The sequence below is a fragment of the Festucalex cinctus genome, chromosome 6 (assembly GCF_051991245.1).
Source record: "Festucalex cinctus isolate MCC-2025b chromosome 6, RoL_Fcin_1.0, whole genome shotgun sequence".
NCBI lineage: Eukaryota > Metazoa > Chordata > Actinopteri > Syngnathiformes > Syngnathidae > Festucalex > Festucalex cinctus.
Window position 1 is genome coordinate 14182349 of NC_135416.1, and position 21543 is coordinate 14203891.

The 21543-nt window shown below is 40.2% G+C and overlaps 2 protein-coding genes across 7 annotated transcripts in view; one reads left to right on the forward strand and one right to left on the reverse strand.

The window, feature by feature from the left end:
• Positions 1-20301, reverse strand: part of cygb2 (cytoglobin 2) — a 40219-nt gene extending 19918 nt beyond the window's left edge. For 4 of the 6 annotated variants that reach the window (XM_077524397.1, XM_077524398.1, XM_077524399.1 and 1 more), the window contains exons 1-2: positions 405-584; positions 53-179 (exon numbers count right to left, since the gene is read on the reverse strand). Coding sequence is in view for 2 of the 6 variants with exons in the window: in XM_077524395.1 (XP_077380521.1) it covers positions 53-197 (145 nt within the window). In the remaining 4 variants the exon portion in view is untranslated. Of the gene's footprint in view, positions 1-52; positions 585-5910; positions 5978-6095; positions 6329-7153; positions 7229-16774; positions 17637-18528; positions 18616-18701; positions 18729-20184 lie in introns of those variants that run through there. The other 2 variants (XM_077524394.1, XM_077524395.1) reach the window with 2 other exon arrangements.
• LOC144020681 (sphingosine kinase 1-like) lies at positions 34-21074 on the forward strand. Its single transcript, XM_077524393.1, has 5 exons — positions 34-585; positions 8706-8855; positions 12386-12480; positions 13455-13570; positions 16789-21074. The coding sequence occupies exons 1-5, from the start codon at positions 174-176 to the stop codon at positions 17630-17632; spliced, it is 1617 nt and encodes a 538-aa protein (XP_077380519.1). The 5' UTR covers positions 34-173; the 3' UTR covers positions 17633-21074.
• The last annotated feature ends 469 nt before the right edge of the window (positions 21075-21543 follow it).

A 21543-nucleotide genomic window follows, 5' to 3' on the forward strand; every position in this document is an offset into this window, starting at 1 on the left:
GACAGATAAAATACTCTTATTGTGAAGTGAAAACGGAAGCAGTGTCACTCACTCCAGTGGCTGACACAGTCGGACTGGTGGCAACTGTCAGATGTCCCGGAGTGTTCCTTGATCTCACGGCGATGTGACCGTGTGGCCGCCGCTGTGTCCCGGACCGCCGCGTCCAGGTCAGGATGGACCTGAAGAATACAGAACATGGCCACAACATGAACACGCTGTACGGGGAATTCACAGCCACCGGGAACCGAAAAGTCAGGTGCGCCGTCAGCCTGACTGACAAGGAGCTCGTCGTCCGACGGCTCACATCGGTACCTACGGGCCGGCACCGAGTGGTCCTCAACCTGAAGGACTGCGTCGGCTGCCGGGCGTACCGGGAAGAAGACAATACGGACCCGGCGGCTTACCTGGCGGCCTATTTTTACCCGCTTAAGCGACGTTGGGTGGGCTCCGGGCTTTCACGGCAGAGAGTGGAGCAGTGCTTCCGTCTCTCATCGCTCCAGGACCCGCGAGCCAACCTGGAAGAGGCGGAGAAGTGGGCTCGCGCCGTCCGGGAGCGCTCGAACCGGTGGCAGCACCTTCGAGACAGTAAGGCTACCCCCCACCCCCCCACCCCTATTTCTTTTAAGCAGGTCAGAAGTTAAATGAACTCTGAGGATTTCATTATCTCATCAGTTGTCAGTAACCCGGGTAAATTAAAATAGTTGACATGTTTCGAATTCTTGTGGATGACGGGTCATAATGACAGTGTGTCATATTCTGTTATCTAGGCATCCAAGTCTGAACTTCAGACTGCCACCGGCACTTAATTTGGGCATTATTTGGCACAACACATACTGTGGAATTGCGAATAGCGTGTTTAGGTGAAAATCTGCCAAATCGAGATCAAAATGGTTGTGGGTTCAATTCTTCAAACATGCCTTCCTGTGTGGAGTCATATTCTCACTGTGCTTGTTTGGGTTTTCTCTGCAGTCTTCTGGCATATTCCCACTTTCAAAAAAAAAACAAAAACATGATGCACGTGTAAATAGGAGAATAAACAGTTGATTGTCTATACTGTATGTGCCCTGTGATTGGCTGGTGACCAGCCCTGGGTGTACCCCACCCATAATGCCATTGAAAAAGTGTTATAGAAAATGGATGGACAAATATAGTTTTACTTTAACATTTAATGTCATTATTTGTTTCTCTGCTTGTATTATGTATTAATTTGCTCATCTTAAAAGTAAATATAGACTGTAAAAGACTCCTGAGAATCTGTAGGGAATTTGAGCTGTTAAATTCCTGAAATACTAACAAGTACAATCACTCCTGTGCAGAATGCTCAAGGCTACCAAAGATAAGCGATATGTAAGCTTATGTGTCCTATATTAAAATGCATGACGAGTATCACTGGCACATTGTGACCCAGATAACATCTTCCAGTTTGCATAGATTTTTATTTTTTTTTTTAAATACAAAACAAGCTGCAACTTTATATGTCTTGTCATTGTCAGAGGAGGAAATAGCAGATGTGAGAGACTTAACATGGAACTGTAGTGATCGGACAGGTTTTGTACCCTGGGAAACATCAGAGTCAAACGGCTTTGTTGTCAAGCAATGTGCTCCGCCCACTTAATTCACATTAGGCCTCTTTGAAACTGCAGCTTTAACCTTCTCGGTAGAATTTAGATGAGCGCTTGGATACTTGTGGGAATTGATTTGAACACTGACATCTTTGTGATGCCTTAAGGTGTAAATCACTGAGGTTTTTTTTTTCTTGCTGGGTAATAGATTTGAGGAGAATAAAACAGTGTATCGACATTACCCATTCCATCTGAGACAATACAGCTTGAAAAGAACTGGCAGTTGGTTCTACTGTATGTCAATGGGGCAGCCATGGCTGAGTGGACACACAGATACAGTATAGTGTCCTTCAGCAAGGCACAGATAAACAGAATTGCTCCCCTGCTCCAGCGTGTCTGTGTCTGCTACTGTGATGGTCAAATGCAGAGGTCGTGTATGTGCATGTACATGATAAAATAGATGACTCATCTTCTTTATCTATCCATGATCTGCTAAGGCTGCTGTCCCATGCATATGTTTAAATACAGACTGAGCAGCTGCTGCTTTGCCCGAATACAGTCTCATCAAAATTGATCCGATTTTGTCAATAGCGGGATTCAGCTGTGTTGTGAAGCGCATTATCATTGTTAGAATCCAGGCGACGGCAGTTGGCCCAAGAGGTTAAATCAATCAGTTGACCTGAAGCACTTGACCTGCGATGGCCAAGCGCAGAAAATCAACAGCACAATGTCAGTTAATGGGATTCATGTGGTTAGCACATTTAGCTGACTGTTTTGAGGTCGGGGGTTCAAATCCAGGCTTCGGCCTTCTTGTGCGGGGTTCTCAAGACAATAAGACATTTGTCTTAGGTTAATTGAAGATTAAGTTTTCTGTATGTGAGTGTTTTTTGACTGTTTGTCTATTTGTGTCCTGTGATTGGTTGGTGACTTTTGTTCATGGTGTGCCCTGACTCTCACCCAAAGTCAGCCTTGAGGAAAGGCAGAAAATGGATGGGATTCAAATCTCAACATTATAGTCATAGTGTATTGCAAACTTGTAAATCACAGCCAATTAATACCATGCAGACGTGGCTTTTTTAGGTAAATTTTTGTTTATGGTTCCACCTCCAATTTTCTCATTTGCTTACCTGCCTCATATTATATGCATTTTATAATCTACCAATACACTTATTTCATTTGCAGATGACATTCATCTGAATAATTCATCAGACATTCACATAAGCAGCATGATCATTACGAGGAACTCTCCAACGATAAAGCTCAATAAAACCACATATTAAATTCAATTATTAAATTAATTTCAATTATAAAATTCAAATGTGAAAATATCCCAGAAGAAAACATTCTGCTGGGTACCACTCTCATAAAGTGCTTGCTCATTCATTATTTTTTATATTTAAGTGCAACTTGCCAACATTAGAATTCACAATCCAGCTAGCTCTTTTTTCTTTTTTTGTATAGCTCATCATTGTTTCCAAAGTCACACCATGGCACTACTGCCATGTTTTATTTTATTGTGGCACTTTTCTGGATTGCCACTCATGTCAGTGAATTTCACTAACCAAGCTGTACAATTTTGTTCAATTTGGTATGGGATGCATTTCATGAGTTTTCATTCTTACCCAAAACAAAGGTTGTCTTATTTTTAGACAACATGTAGCCTTTCTACCGAGGAAAAAATACTACATGAAGTCCTCCAACCCACCTACACATCTGAGGGAAACATGCACAAGATCAGCATTTACAGTCTTAAACCATACTAAGGCCTGATACGTACGTGCCACTTGGTAGAGACCTAAGCAATTGATCCGTGAGATGAAACTTATCATTTTCTTGAACCTAGGTCTGAAAAATATTTTTGAAGTGTGTACTAACTGGGCTGTCTTAAGTGTGAAACAACTCTCCGGGCCTACCTCAATGCTATTATTAAATAATTAACTTAACCCAGCCTGAGTTAATGCTGCTCTGTGTGCTTTGTGATTTACAATCTCAAACTTCTAATCCTGCTATACTGGACTTATTGAAACTGCACAGCAGCAAAGAAACCACCAAATGACCATGTTAGCCAAAACCTTCTGATGCAGACAATAATGTAAATGACCAAGATCATAGCCACCCCCACAACTGCCTTTTCATATCTTCACCCATATAATATATGGTTGTGTGTGAAGACTTGGCGACTGGTGTTTATCACATGTCATTTAAAGTGTGAGTGTGTGAAGTTGTACAGACTGCTCTAAAAAGAAAAAAAATAATAATGGTGCAAAAAAAAAAAAAAAAAAAAAAAAAAAAAAAAAAAAAAGGACTCCGTGAATATACTGTAAATGACCAGGTAAGAGGAACTTCTGGTGTAAACAGAGTATATAGACATCACATCAGACCTAATGTGGACCAAAATAGTAGAGTTCCTCTTTCAAATAAACCTGCAAAGGGAACACAAAACACTTGTCTGTCAGATTTTCTTTTAAATGTTTAACTTAGTTGTGTAACTAATAAGGGTGTCACGATTTCGATTTTTTATCGAAATCGATCGAAATTACGTCACGATTTCGAGCATCGAAATAGAAGAGAGGACACACGATTCGATGCCCCCCCCCCCCGCGCCCGCCGCCACCGCCGCCACCGCCACCTCCCAGGAAAGCAAATGAGACGCAGCCATTCAGCTACTAGCTAACGGCACTTGTTAGCTGACTTCTCCTGCAGTCATGATGGCAAGCGCGGACAGACACAGCAATGGTGCTTCAAGCCGCTCCCGCTTCTCTCGTCACCAGTTTGGAAACATTTTGCGTTCCCGGTGAGTTATGTCGACAACGTTCACGTTGTCGATAAAAAGACCACAGTTGCAAGATATGCTATGTGCGCGTACTGTACTCGGCCACGGTGTTACGCCCGGCTCGTCAAGGGGAAGGGAAGTAACACAATAACAGAAAATATAGAGTAGATAAACACGGGTCGACTTTAACATCTGAGTAGTTTTAATTGAAATTTCAGGCAGGGGTTTGACAAGGGAGTGAAAGTGGAAGGTGAACAAATAATAACCGCATTTGACAGAACGGAGGAGAAACAATAACTAATAGGGGTATAATACACGGATACACAATAGCGTCGCGCTGGCACAGTCGTCCAATCGGAGTGTCGCGCTGGCACAGTCGTCCAATCGGAGTGTCGCGCTGGCACAGTCGTCCAATCGGAGTGTCGCGCTGGCACAGTCCTCCAATCAGAGTGTCGCGCTGGCGCATTCAAACTGAATGGCCCGAGCCGCCAGCCGTAACAACGGGAAACACGACAAACATGACGGGACATTTACGCAGGCATCACAAAGATTTAGATTTATCAAATTCAACTAGAAGTGGGAAAACAACGGTCCAACCAACTATTTCATCCTCATTTACAGTGAAACTTCCACACACTTCAGCTCGCGCGAAACGCCAGATCCATAGGTCTATTTATAGCAGCAGACCTGCAGCCTTGGAAAACGCTGGATTCAAACATTTAATTAGTGTACTTGAACCACGCTACAGTATGCCCAGCAACTGTAAATGTTGGGATATAGTTTGTTCAGGCTGTATTTGTTCCATGACTTTGGATACAATATATTTTTTGTTGTTGTTGCACATTGCACATTATTTTAAGAGGAACGCACAGCACACTGTTGTAACCAAAAACAGTCAATAGATGGCAGGCACCCACTGTGACTTTTTGTTTTTGTTTTTTTATTTTTTATTTTACACTTCAGTAAGAACAAGACGGTTAACTTTATATTGTAAATAAATTCTTTGAATTTGATCATTCCTGCCTAATGTCAATTATCATATATTACATAAATTTACACAAAAATAATATGGAAATTGCATCACCTATATGTAGCCGATCTTTTGAAATAAGATTTACTGTACAATGAATAGAACCAATGATCATAGACTAGCCTTAGCCTACAGAAGCATATGCCTCTGTGTTATAAAGTGGGGGAGCGGAGAAAAAAAAAAAAAAAAAAAAATCGAAAAAAAAATCGAATCGTGACCCCAAAATCGAAATTTAAATCGAATCGTGGAGTTGGCGAATCGTGACACCCCTAGTAACTAACTAACTAACTAAATAAAAAAATAAATAAATAAATAAAAAAAGGTACTCCGACTCATCCTCATTGGGCTTTTGGTCCATGATTCAGTTTCTCATGTGTTGAAAGATTGTGTATGAATTTGTAACATCCCTCTTCCTCTTACAATTGGTCACATACAGTTGCCTCATGCTACTCTTTAAGGGCCATTTTCGTGTGTGGACATTTGAGTGAAAATCATTTCCTGGCAGCACAGATTCAATCATTGACTTAACTCTGTCATTTACGCACCTTCATGCGAGATATGACTCCAGGCGGAAGAAACAACTTGAAAATGTGTCCATTCTCAATGTCAAATCTGAAATCATCATAGTGAATGTGTTAACTTTGAAATTTATTCTTTATGCATCTCTTTAGAACAAAGACTCTGGTACGATACCAACAACTAAATAGCACTATCGGATTTGGATACAAACCTCAATGTCGTCAACTCTGAGCCTCTCTTAAAATAGAGTTGCAGCCAGCTAACCACCAGCACCACCTCCTTCTCTTCCTCCACACTCTTTGTGGTCTCATTCAGCAGAAGTGAGCTTGTGTGCCCCCAAAGCCGCCACTTATTTTACAAGCAACATTATGGAACAGCACATCTATTTGCTGCTGCGGCTGGGCCACTTGTGAAGTCTGTCGATAGCTGCAGTCTGCAATAAAACTGTAAAAGATCAGGCAAAATTAAATGTTCTGAAAAGGATAATATGCATAAAAACCGTTTGCTCACTTAATTTGCAGGTTGTTGATAGTTTGATTTTGGGGGGTATTATCTAGAAAAAAATAGCTGAGAAACAATACATAAGAGCCATTTTTCAGTTATAGAAGTAGAAAAATTAAAAAGTTCCCTTAAGGGACCAATACAATGTTTTCTTTCTTCCCCAACAACCTGCAAATTAAATAATCAAAGGTGTGCAATTAATATGGTATAAACATACTGTGGCAATTATGGCAGCGGATCAACAGAAACTTGATTTTGGAACAGCTTTAATGTTGATGCGTGATAACACGCAAGAAATTACCTTCAAGCTTCAAATGCTCGAAAAGCTGCATTATTTAGTTTTCAGTGGATTGAAATTGGGTCTATATGTCATATTACAGAAGAGAGAGAGTCACACCAGGCCAAATTCGTGTTAATCCGTTAATCCCTTTAATGTGCAAACTGGATTCCCTCCTAATGGGTGTTTGTTAGGGATTAAGAGGCCTCGTCACCACAGAGCAACAGGCAGAAATAGGAGAGAGAGCTCAGTTTGTTGGTAGGTACAAGGGATTCACAGATACACGTATTTTTTTTTCTCTCTCTCTCCAAATTATGGCTTAAAGTATGTTGAGGTCAAGAAACGGACACGTTGCAGAATATCACAAGTCTAACGTGTCTATTCTCAGACTCCCAGACTGCATGTTCCCAGATAGCTATTATAAGATGGCTTTTCCGGCCCTTGGGTTCCCCCCTTTTCAATTAGGACATAGGAAATACTATGGCGGTTACCTCAATATAGTGATTACTTCATTTAGATGTGGGCCAGTTCCCATGCTCTTACTTGGAAGAATGCAGAGGAGTTGTCTGTAATCACACAACACAAATTTGGCACGGAGGTTAGGCACATAGTTTTGACTTTTGTGACAATGGGGACTTTCAACTTCTCCAGCCATGATTGGCTTATTGTTGAGTGAGAACTGCCATACTTGCCAAATAAAAGTAAAAAAAAAAAAAAAAAAAGATCAAATGTTGCAAAACTGTACATCACTTGGCAATCAGGGTGGTACCCACTCCTATACAAACAAACTAGACTCATTATCTTCTGACATAAATCCACCAGCCCTCTTCTGACAACTGCCCAGCCCTGTGCATGATGGGTAAATAAATATACAACATGTGTCACAGTTTGGGCACTGCAGCTAATGACGGAGGAGGAAACTGGGTGCAGACTGAGGCGAAGAGATAATTCACTCCGGAATGTCTTGGGGAGGGAGGAGTGGCACACAGGAACTGGACAGGATTTGAATGTGGCCAACGTGGACACGCAGGCAGCAGGGTCAGGGCGGGCCTCCAGCGCCAACTGGCACGCCTCCTGAGTCGCAAGGCCGCTAGAGTGCCACTATCACTGCTAGTTACGCTCAGAATTCCAGAGGAACATTCTTTGTCGTTCGCTCAGTTGTATTAACTGTGTGAATTGTATGATTACCTCCCCAAGGACCTGAATTTTTTATTTGAGGTACCGACAACTTTCTCCTTGACTTCTCCTCCCATGCTGTGGGACAGATGGCCCAATCCAGCTTCCTTCCTGCTGTGCCTTCTCAAGAAGATCGTCACCAAGCGTCTTGTTAAAAGATTCGGGATCTGTGTTCATAAAGTCTTTGTAACCCTACATTGTCTACTTCATCCCTAACATATTCGATGTGCTTATTTGCACCATATCAAGAGCACGAGATTGGTGTGTGCATGAACGATAAGTAGCCATTTGGACCAGGAATTAATGCTTATCAAAAAAAAATAAAAAATAATGTGTCTGACTGCCTTGGCAAAATTAGATAATATAGTTATAGTCGCTATAGTATAGTGGTTTATAATACACTGCACCTGCTCAGTTCTCAGCGCTGCAGTCGCACGGGTTTCCTGCACGCCCATATTTGGATGAAGCAGCCTACCATAAAGTAAAAATTGAAATTTTACCATTGGTTAGACTGCACCTCAACAAGATGTAGCATTCATTGTTGCAAAGAAAGCCCTGACTTTGCTCATTTTAAGAAGGAGGAGGAAGACACGTGCAGCAGAGAAAAATTAATGGCTTGATGGGAACTTGGACAGCTTAATCATGCCGTTTCTTGTAAATAAGTCCGCCAAAATAACACTTCCTTTGCGCGCTGCTCCATTCCATGTTTCCCGCCCCACACCACATCTACAATGAATACGCCCTGCTAAATGCAGTGTGTAAAGGGCTTTATGTATTGCTGACTCAAAATCAGTTATAATGTTTAACTTAAAACTGTATATTGTGCCCTGTCCATTTCATCACATGACCGAATTTCGATACTTGCAGGGTTGCTGCCGAGTGACTTCTCGCATCCATGTCGGATTCTGCTGCTGGTGAATCCACAGAGTGGAAAAGGACAGGCGCTCACGCTCTACAACAACCACGTCCAGCGGATGCTTAACGAGGCCGGCGTTCTGCAGACGCTTTTCATCACCGGTGAGCACTACAACACACCACAAAGAAAACTTGACAACACCACTTTCCTTTGACAGTTGGGTTAACTTCAAGCTGATATGTCCTTGCTGCAGCATAAACTTAAAAAAAAACAGGCTGAGACGTTACTGTACCTTTAACATGTAAAGCTGCTATTATAAGTGAAATTGATGAATGTTGCGCCTTTTTAAAAAAAAAAATTTTTAAATTGAATTTTAAGGACAATACAAGCATTATTATGGGCATCTTGTAAATGTAATTTAATCATAATCTCGGTCATGTCATTCAAGGTTGGTAAACAAGCTCACTGACAGACTTGACTGGCACGTTTTTTTACTGCTGAAATCTCACCGATAGTCTCTTCAGTGTTCCAAACCATATAACTGCACACAAAACATGCGCCAAAACACCTCCTCCATCCAAATGAACCAGTCATGTTTTCATGCTGTCACTATGCTGATCAACTGCCTCTGACCCACGTGCAGGCACAGCTGTTATGTAACGTGCGTTCACATACTGTATGGATAAAGACACACAGACGATAAACACATTCTCACAAAATCCCCTTTCACAATGATTTTTTTTTTTAAATCATCACTAGCCTCCATACCGGCTGGTGATGATTATGCATCACACAGATTTATGATGAGCTAGTGTGACACTAATTTTACAACAACAACAACAACAACAAAAAAAAAAAAAACAAAAAAAAAGATTATGGGAGGTCATTCATCTATGTGAGCGAGGAAAGAGTGAAACTGCATTTGAATTACTGTGGGGAAATACACTTTTTTTGGGGGGGGGGGGGGGGGTAGAGATGCACTTTTTGTACACATTAATCCTGAAGGAAATAAGACTTTCGGATATAATCCTAAAATCTACAACCACAGACAAGGAAATCTGGTTACAATCTATTCAAGTCAAATATTGTGAGCCATTTTAATCTCTGGTTTTAAAATGAATGCTACCCAAGTAATGATTTGGTTTAGTTGAGATGCATTTTAGACATCTCATAAGAAAAATAATGACATTTAAAAATTAGATGACTTCTGATGATTGATTCTATGTAATAAAGTTTTTGAAATTGTCCATTGATTAGCAAATGCACCTCACCAGTGATTGTCTTATGTTCGACGCACTTTTAATCTTGTGTGTATTATTTACAGTACGTGTATGTGAGTTACTGCGGCTTTAAGTGTCTAGCTAACAAAAGTGGACAAACTCATTATGGGCTGCTTGGCTGTGTGGCAGCTGTGGGCACTACTGCAGGGCTGGAGGATAGATGAAGCATGACTGCATTGCTAGAGGGTGTGTGTGAGTAAGCATGCCTTGGTCAGTGTCAGCAGTGTCAGAAAGGATGGCACGGCTATGTTTCTTCTCCCTTACTGCACAAGTACCCAAGGATGTCTGTCAGACAGCATTAAGAGGACGACGGCTCCACGCTTGTCGTCCTTTCGTGCCCCAAGAAAACACTTCACTGTTTCACCAAAATGAAAACAGCCGCTTCACTCGTCTTTCCATTACAGTACTTGCATTTGAAGAAGTAAAATAACAGCTTGAAATCCAATTTTAAGTTGCTCCAGCTTGTAATTGAGAATTGTATCTCTATAGTTGCCATGGTTACACCAGACCACCTACATTAGTGAGCTATCATAATGTACCTCCTTAGCACTAAAGCGATAACATTCCTGTTCAAAGTTAAGTGCAGTGCTTGTACAAGCGTTCAATATACAAAATGATTTCAAAAATCTTTATTTCAATCCATAATGTTTTATTTGCATTTAGCATGCTTATGTATGTAGCATCAGCTGCCTGTTGGAGAGCACCAAAGACTTATGTCACAATGTAAAGCATTGTGAAGAATCTGGATACCTGACGTTTATGGAGGACCAAAAATGCAAAAATACATAAATAAATCAATAAAGGTGTAAATAAAAAGGGTTATAAAAATATAATTACAAAATGAAATACAATTAACAAAAAACATACATACATAAATAAAGGAAATAAAAAAAACAAAAAACGAGATTAAAAAAACAAAAATATAAAAACAAATGTGGAATGAAATACAGAAATAAATACATAGAATTGAATGTCAATCAATACATAAAAAGGCCCCTTCTGTCATATTTATTTCACGCTGCAGACGCCGGCAGCATGAAATGAGCCATGAAATATTAATCAAATGAGGGGGCGGTCCTAAGTGTGTCTTGAGTTGGACTCCGCCTACTAATTCACAAAATTTGTTTTGAATCGATCATGTTCATAAAAATTTCACTCTCTTGTTCTCATAACAGAGTTGTTTTAGTTTCTAAAATATCTGCTACTTGATGAACTATAGATGTTTAACCATGTTTCCAAAAGAAGCAATGTTGTTGATCCTTATTAGTTGAACTTTTAAGGGCTTCAAGACTTGGATTTAGAACAGGAAGTTGTCATCAGCGCCTCCATCCACAGCTACCATCCAGATTTAATTTGGTCATAGCTCGAGACACCCTAAATACAAAAATATAAACGATAGGACTATTTCAAGTAACACAACGTAGGTGTGACTTTAGAACACATCTATACCACACTATGTCTGATACCTGAAAGGCTTATTAGTCTACAAACAACTCCTTTAAACATAATTGAAATTTGTTTTTATCTTCTCAAGTAAAGTCACCACGCAGTGGCGGCGTTATCTTGTTTTAGAAACAGCACTGCCTGTCTTGACACCTTTGGGGAATAAATATATCAGGCCAAAAATGTATTCCGTTCGTAACGTCAGCATGCCCTGACTTGTATGAGAACAACACAGTGACTGTTTGAATTAATATAAATGTAATTATACGTGCAGCAGTCGTCCCTTGGCATCTGATTAAGCTATCAGGGTGATATGCGCGGGCACGCACGCACACAGTCATCACCTGCTGTTAGTGAGGTGGTGAAGCACTGCAGCTATTAGGCAGCTCCTTGCTGCAGAGTGCACATTCATCTGGCGCTGCCTGCTTCTAATGAATGATGCACGATCAGCACATTAGCACTGAAACTCCCTGGATGGCAACATTTCACATCAATCAACGGTGCAGTAAATAGAAGCCAATTAAGGGTTTTAGCACTATTGGGTCTCCAGTTCAATTTGAGCTCAACTTCAGTCATTTTTATCAATTAAAAGTCAGCTCTAGAACAGTTTCAACAAGTTGTCTCTATGGACTTCCTGAAATAAATTCTCAGACTTGGTGAAATATATTGACTAAAAATAGGATGCTGTTTTAACAAAAGCAAGCATAGAGTGCAAATTGTGGATCCACACTGAATGTTAAAGAATTTCTGAGCTCTTTGGCAGAAGTAATGAGGCCCAGGAATGTAGATTTTCAAAGCTTGTAATATTTCCTCCTTCCTCCCTTTCCGCAGAGCTGTATTTCAACCCACTGAGACAGTCTTAGTCAGCCAAATTGTAGAAGTTAATAAGCACCAACAGCAAAACATGCACTTTTCGGACACAACCTGGCAGGAAGGGCAACATCACTTACTCTCCTTGTGTTTTACAGAACATCAGAACCATGCTCGCGAGCATGTGAGGAAGGCCGACCTTTCACAGTGGGACGCTCTCATCATCATGTCAGGAGATGGTCTACTGTTTGAGGTAACCAAATGTGTACTCCAAAAGTTCAACATTGAAAGACATCATGAGTAAAATAAAGAAGTGTTAAAAGGGAAAGTGGGTAGAATTTAGTTATCTAATCTAGTGGTGAACAAATAGAATGCAACAACCTATGTTCGAAGCTCACGCATTACGGTGCCTCAGAGAGACCACACTTAAGCAGAGTCAATTGCTACATTTGAGAAACTCTTCTCCTTTGGGTATCCGTGGCAGAAAGATGGCAGTGAAACATGTCAGCTTCCTGTAATATGTGTTATGATGTGATAAAACATTTTTTTGGCATAATATTTACATAGTGGGTTTTTAAAATGAATGAACAAAAATTAAAAAATTTCTACACACTGTTCCAAGGTCAATGTTCCGAGCTTTGCTTAAAACGTTTAAATCATTATACATAATTAATTGTGTATTTTTGGTGCAAAGTTATTATAGTTGATGAAAATTAAAACTAAAATTGAAAAAAACTTTCGTTAATAAAATAAAATTAAAACTAAACTACCAAAAAAAAACTAAATGAAACTCAAACAAAATTTTACATTTATAAAAAAAAACAACTGTAATGCTCGTGAAAATGTCGTTCGTTTTTGTCTTGTCTTTGTTAATATTGCACATGAGCTTTGAGGATTCATTTTACATGTATTCATTTCAGTATTGCAGAAGAATGAAGTCTTTGGAGAATTGCAATTTACCTTATTACAAAATATTTAGTGATTTTTTTTTGTTGCTGTACCCAACAAATACTCAATATTAAAAAAAACAAAACCTAAAATGAATAAAAACTCAAGTAAACGAAGCATTCAAAAAAAGAACAAAACAAAAACATTAAAAATAAAATAAAACAATCCTGCTCTAAAATAAATTACAACTAACTAAATTTAACTAAAGTCAAAACGAAATAAAAATGAACTATACTGAAAAATCCCAAATGATTCTAACCCTGTTTTTGTGTGTGTTAGGTAATAAATGGTCTCCTGGACAGATCAGACTGGGAGGAGGCTATCCGCACACCACTTGGTATACTTCCTGGTGGCTCAGGCAATGCCTTGGCTGCATCCATACATCACTACGCAGGGTGAGTCACACACACACCACAACACTCACAATCACTATTCAGGGCATATTTACGTAACAAAAATAGACACAAAAAAAAAAGTACTAGATGACATATATACTTGACTGCCCAACGGCTGTCATGGATCACAATTAGCAGTATATTTTCACATGGCATTTGAAAGCCGCAATCTCAAACAACTACAGTCATCGTAACCGCGCCACATTTTGAAACATTTGTTTTTATTTGACTTATCGGGTCATGAAATCCATTAAGCAACTAATCTGTTTGTGAATGGGAGAATTTGGCACTAAATGATTACTCGAGCATGACTAACACTTGTAATGAGCAGACGCCAATGAAACAAGTCTAACCAGCCTGGGAACAAGCTAATTAATTCACAACGTACTGCTATGCTGTCACGGCAGGTGACCCCAGGTCAGCGTATGATCCATAATGCAGCAACGGTTGCAGCCAAACAGAAGTTAGACATCCTCCGTTAATTATATTAAAGATGCAATTATAACTGTACATTCAAGAATAAAATGGACTGTAGACATTTTTTCATTTTGGGACCAAATTTGTACTTCTTCTAGAAAACAACACACTTCAACAGTATTTTGTCTTTGTTTACCACACTGGAGTGATTACGGGTCACTCTGCCAAAATCAAGACAGAAGGAAATCAATGGCTACATTCAGTTATTTGTAGTATTTACGGTAAGATTCCCAACAATAAAAAGCAGCAAATTTTTCTCTTCTCATCAGGGCTCGCTCATCAGTTGCCATCCATCACTTCATTCAAATACTATGAGAAACACTCTCTTGTGCGCTATTTTTTCTGATGAATTCCTTGGCCTGCACCCGTCAATCCCTTTCACATGCTGTATGGCAACACTCCAGTGACAACAATAGAGGAAGGGTCCAGGCTCTGTATTGTTTACACTCCTCACATCACCATCACATACACTCCTGCTGCATCCAGAAGCTCCGTGTCATGTCTGTTTGCTGCAGGCTGCTCACCGACAGGCAGTACGTTCGGGATTATTCCCTTATGAATGGGGGGGGGGGCTGCGTGCTGTGCTTCAAATGAGCACCAGCTAGAAGCTAGCTGCTATTATGCAATACGGCGAAGAGCGCAACATGCACCCCGGGGGGCTATGAGCTTCAACGAGATGCGCATTTGGTTATCGGTTTGAATGTAAAAGCAAGAATCCCGATTGGGGCGTGTATGGAGTCAAATTAGGAAAGTTCTTTTCAGGTCAATTTTTAAATGTTTAGCACATTTTAGCTTTAAATGTCAGCTTTATCTTCAGCTCAACAGATGCCGTGCCTGTCTATTTATTAAAGACCACCAGAACAGGGAATACATATATATATATATATATATATATATATATATATATATATATATATATATATTACATTATTTTTTTTCAATTTGGAATTCATTATACTTATTGGTCCCTCAAGGAGAAATTCAGCACAGACAGCAATAATGAAATGACAATGAAAACCATAAAACAAATGAACAGCAGACTGAATGACATCCTACAAATAATCTGGCAAATGATAGTTTTGCTCATTAGGTTGAATTTGTGCGTGCGACTTCTACTCTTTTAACACGTTTTAATTGAAGCACGACAACTGTAATATTGATTGTCCTCATAAGAGAGATTGCAATAGTTTAAAAAATATGAATAAACACTAAAAGCACTGGCATTTAACTGTAATAGAAAAACAACAGTGAGGTTTCAATTGGTTGTGACCTTTCAAGCAGAAAATGATAGAAGAGGACAAGAGCAGCAAAAATGTAAATTAGACAAGTCCAGTGTGTGTGCGCATGTGTGTGTTTGAGAAAGAGAAAGCAAAAGATAGGTCAAGATTATGACCTTCTACCCTTGTCTCCATTTCCCCAGATGGGACTGTCTTTGTTGTCTCACTGGCCTGTCATGTCTGAAATCACCACCCTACACGCACACACGCACACCCAGCATCATCCATCTGCCTTCAAGGCTTTATCAAGCTGCCGTGTCCCCACAACCATATTGGCCCAAAACAATCAAGATAACTCATGATTGAATCTGTAAAAGGCATTCAAACAGCAGCCTTGACCGATTTCCAACCCTCCCCAAATATTAAGGGCACCTTCACGGTTTCATCTTTGTTTGCATATTTATTTGGGGAACTTAATTATTAATGCGGGTCTAATCCCAGTAGACTGGTGTTGGTTTGAAAAACATTTCTTCTTCCATTCATAATTTATCAAGGAAAAATGTGTTTCAATGATTTTCCAAAAACGTCTAACTCTTTACTTGGAATTTTTCCCGTTGAATTTGGATGTGGGAATGTCATTCTGGCCATCTGATATTCTATAATTCAGAATAAAATTCTTTGAGAGACCTACTTTGATCTGAGCCTGTCTATGGCGATTCCCATTATGCCTTAGCATTAAGCTAGCCATCTTAAAGCCAAACTGCTGTGTTTTTTTGTTTTTTTTAAATAAACTCGGTGTAATTGCCTTTGTTTTATGCTTATTTTTTACATTAAACCTCAAATGGTTGTGCCGTTAAACAGCCTCTTTTATAGGCATGAAAACTTTTTGAAAAGGGACATGAAGTAGTGGGCGGTTCAATGTAATTGTTGAAGTTCTGACTGCATTTGAAAGCATCATTAGACTGTGTTGTGCTGCATTCAGTGTGTCTAAAAAGCGCTTAATAGAATGTCCAATCTAAGGTATCCTAAACCGTAGCCATTTTACACTAGGTTAAAGAATCATTGAACAAAAATGCTTTGTTATTGTTATATAATTCATTGGTTGTTCCATACCTGATCTATTGCATTAAAGTGTGCACAGCCAAAACCTACACTGACTGAACCTATCTTTCTTTACAGACACGTGGTATTCATGCATTTTCGGTTGTGGATACAGAGACCACACTAACCCAATATATATACTATACAACTAAAACTTTAAAATTTAATACATTGGTGGATTTTAAAATAATGTATGAAGCCCATCATGCAATTTACTAATTTACATGCAAATTAAAAAAAAAAAAAAAAAAAAAAAAAAAAAAAAAAGGGTGGGTTGGTTGGGGGACTACAAATGAAGAGGAACAGTTTTTTTCTTTGTTTCCCAAAACTAAATACAGAACAAAACCAGAAGAATTATATATTTTAAACTCAACACGTCACTTCATGGACAATTGAAAATTGAACCTGCCTGGTTTCTCGCAGTGCCTCGTTGGTGTCCAGCGAGGAGCTCCTGGTCAGCTGCGGCTTCCTTCTGTGTAAAGGTGTGGTGTCCCGCATGGATCTGGTGTCAGTCCGCCTCTTTTCTGGCACTCGCCTCTTCTCCTTCCTGTCGCTGGCGTGGGGCTTCGTGGCCGACGTGGACGTCGAGAGCGAGAAGTATCGCCACGTGGGGGCGGCCCGCTTCACCGTGGGCACGCTGGTGAGGTTGGCGTCTCTCCGCGTCTACAAGGGCAAGCTGGCCTACCTGCCCGTGGCGGGGGAACGCGGCCAGGTGGGATCCCGACATACGAACAATCACAACGCCTCCTCGCGCTTCTCCACAGACTCTCCCGTGCTGAACTCCTTCCACAACTCCTGTCACTCCAACAACTCCCTCAAGGCGAGAAGATTTGAGCGTTCGCGGCGCCCCAGCAAAAATGCGACTGGCCTGTCCGACTCTGTGCTCCCCCGGCCGGACGAGCCCCTCCCCGGGAGCTGGGTGGTGGTCCCCGAAGAAGACTTTGTCCTGGTGCTGGCCATGTACCAGTCCCATCTGGCCGAGGACCTGCTGGCCGCGCCGGAGGCCACTTTGGACGACGGCGTCATTCATCTGTTCTACGTGAAAGCGGGAATATCCCGCCCCGCGCTGCTCAGGCTCTTCCTCGCCATGGAGAAGGGCGCGCACGTGGCCTCCAGCTGTGCTCACCTGGTGCACACCAAAGTGCGGGCGCTCAGGATGGAGCCGTATTCTCCCAAAGGGATTATAACCGTGGATGGGGAGGTGGTGGAATACGGGCCGGTGCAAGCAGAAGTGCACCGGGGCCTCGCTAGACTCATCAGTTCATGAGCTGCTGGAACAAGATGACACACACGCACACAACAAACATTTCACATCCAAAGACATAAAACTTGAAGCTGCTGCTTGTCTGCGTCCCACCACTACATTTGCCCCGGGCTTCTTAGGAATGTGCATGAAGAGCTCATGCTAAAAATAACAGCAACATGTTGTCACATTTAGCTTCAAACAGTGTGTTTAAAATTGGTGAGAATTATTAAGACTCGTTTTTTTTCTGCATATTTATAACAATATTTTTCACATTCAATGGGTAAATAAAAATATCCCAGCACGGCACTATAAAAATAATGTTGTTCCGACGTAATGGGCCAGGCTGGGGAAAAAATTTGAAAAATTGATATCGAATTGATTTTAATTTTCGAGCCTGATATTAATTTACAAAACCATGAATCCAATCTCTTTTCCCATTAATTCATAAGAAAATAGAATTTTAAAGGCCAAAGATTTTGTATCTTACTGTTTTCTTGAAATGTACTCTTCTACTGAGATTTAATTGAATTAGAATTGTGAAAATATTTTCATCTGATCCTTGCTGATGTCAATATTTATTTAACACTTAAGTGATCGTAACCCATGTTACTTTCATTAGAACAAAATAATTTAACCAATTACTGCCTCCACAAAATTTATTTGGAATTTAATGTTTGTGGAGTTTTTATCATGTTCTTCCGTCATTGATATTTGACAAGAATTGATGTACCATAATTAATCAAGTGAATGTTAGCAGTCACACCAGTTTTTGTTTTGTTTTTTTTAAACACATGCTAAATGAAGCTAAATGCAGCAAAATGTTATGTTCAGCATGAGCCGCCCAATAAAATTTGTGTGCTTGGGCAAGAAATTTCACGGGTTCTGTACCCAATAAAGACGAGGTGTCATGTTCTCACCGTGCTTACGTGGGTTTGCTTGCGACCAGTCCAGGGAGTCAGCTGAGATTGTCTTCAGCTCATTTGCGAGCCTCATGAATACGAACACTACAAAAGATGAATGGATGGATAGTAAACTAAGGCTCGATTTACAATACACCTCCGAGTGGCCAATTCCTATTTCTACTACTAACCTGCATGTTTGGGACAGTGGGTGGAAGCTGAAGAAAATCCACGTAAGCACAGTTAAAACATGCAAACAAGAAGGCCAACCACTTTCGAACCCTGCAGCCTATAGATCATTTCCATTGTACGTAACTACGTACTAGTATTACAAAATGGCTGTGCTGCCACCCACATCAAGGAAACGCTAACGCATGAACATGAAAGCACAGTCGGAAGTCATTTTCTTACCTTTCCTTATATCATTAGGAACACTGGTAAATTTCACATCATTGTCTATGTGAAGTCAATCCATCAGCATATTAAAAACTCATTCACTGTCAACCATTTTGAGCATTTTGGCATTTTCAAGAATCAAAAGACGTGTTCAATTATTATATTCACAGAAAATCTAATCAGCTGTAGAATAAACAAGTTGCAGAAAAGGCAGCGGTTTCTCCCAGTGGCCTCACAAACTGTGCTGATCTCAACAATGTCATCTACTGGTGGTTGTGCATCAGTAAAGTTGTTCCCATCCCGTTAAAAAATGTCATTGACAAGCATACTCATTAATGGCAGTGAATGAGTTAAGTGGCATTTTTAGTCCAACTTCCAGCATGTTGCTGTCACCTTCCACAATGTTTCAATCTGGTTGAGCAGGGTTATTCTTTTTCTATTTCTCAATTGAGATGCACATATCATTTACATGCTTGTTGGAATGTTTTAGAACGTTTGTCACTACTACTAGTACTACCCCAGAAACAAAGACTAATAATAAGAGAATGGCAGCACCAAAACAACCTAGAAACACACATGAACAATCCTCACCAAGGTGTCCTTAATACTGCGCTAATGATTGTAAAACAGACTGTTAATTGCGGCTTTTGCCTGTTAATTTTATCCCAAAGTTCTCACTCAGACACACTTGGGTTGCAATTCCTTTCCAAATGTGCCATCAACTTGATGAGACTGACGGCAGTTATGCAGCACAGTGGAGAGAAGGATTGCAGGTGGGTACGATTGGGCGTTTGTATTGTACTGACTTAACTAACTGCTGCATGAAGATAGCAGTGGTGTTGTACTCCTCGGAGGCATACTAATTCATTGTTGTTACAGCAAGAGACGCTTTGGGAGTATTAGCATCAACATGCCTGCCTTAAAAAAAAAAAGAAAAAAAGACGAGATATCATGGTCATACTCCCAGTTAGACCTACATCACATGCACTGAAAGGCCTATTTGTTCCCATTACGTCAAAGTGTCATGACTATTGGCTACTAGAATTTACTCGTGGTAGTTTTTGTGTTTGCTACCACAGGTACGTCAATGTAAAAGTACCAAATACGGCTACATTTGCATCTATCGTCTAGTGCAGAATTTTCACATACATTCCTAGAAGCTTCCACAAGGACTCTTTAAACTGAAGCTGAAGGAAACTAGAAAGTCTACACGAACCGGTCGTCTCGCCAAATTTAGTAAATGTTAAACCAGTACAATATTTAGGGCGGCAAACTCACCAGTTTTTGCTTTACTAAACAGCTGAGTGGTAGGTTAGGGCATTTTTGCCCGCCGTGTGCCACTGACGACTACTTCTCTGTATTTTCCAGAAGTGTGGATGCCCTGTGGCACCATGCTGCCTCACAGGTCAGTCTTGGTATGACAGACTGATTAGTTATGTTAAGTAGGCCTATGGCACACAGTAATCAGTGAAAAATGTATTATACAAGTACATGCAAAGATTTTTTTTTTCTTCCCTCCCCTCGTCAAGTGTGGAGTCTCTTACGTTTGTTAAAAAAAAAAACTGAAATGTTAAAAATTGTGTAACATTGGCAAGATTTAACCATAATTTTGTCAGACAACCTAAAAACTTAGGCTTGTGGGGCAATTACAGTGTTTTTGTGTATCACCACAAAAATGCCTGCATGTTTATTATTAAACTACTAAAATTAGATTCTTCCAACGAAGTACTGTCGTCAAATAAATGTATGGGGTTTACACAAACACACGTTAGACACTAACATAATAGACACACACGCGAAATCCTTTAGTTTAACGGATACATTAGGCGTCCCTTGATTGTTCTGCCTCCTGGTGGTTGGAATAGGAAAGTGCTTCCAATGAGTGATGATTGAATCCTGATGCACCTCAAATGACCATTTGGGAATGGAAAACGAAACTCACGAGTCACAGATACAAACGCGCGCAAAGCGATGTTGCTGCAGGTTAGTGTGATTGATGTGTAACACTTCCGTTTTGTTTTTTTCCTTTTGCTGTTTCTGAGCTCAGTTATTTTGTTGAGGGATGATTCCCTTTATTATTCTAGAGAGATCTATTTTTCCATGAGGCAAATGTCTGTAGTTTGTAATTTGATGTTTTATGCTATGATTGACAAATAAAAGGCCACTTGAGAAAATCTCTTTAATTAGCCTACTTTTTCTAGTTCTTTGAGGCCACTCATTTTTTTGGGGGGTAGGGTGGATACTGTATACAGTACTTTTTTTTTTTTTCCCCCCCAACAGCACTCTTCCTTAGGGTCTCATGTGAACTGGAGTACAGTATTCGACAAAAGGCTGAAACACGACTGCAATCTCATGTTTTGGGACATTGTGCATTGCTTTCAATCAAGTGCTGCAAAAAAGTGGGACAATCAAGAAGATAAAACAAATAAAATGAATTCTGTTACACGGCATTTACATTTCTGATCCTAATAGTTGACTGATTCTAGAGTTTAAGAATGAATCATGTGGCATTGCAGTACTGTACTTAGTTTCTACATTAGAAGGGAAATTACAAAACTATGTCATCTACTTAGCCCAGGAGTCTGAATGTGCCAGTTGCACAGTGTGGGGATCCAAATAAACAAAAAGACACATCAC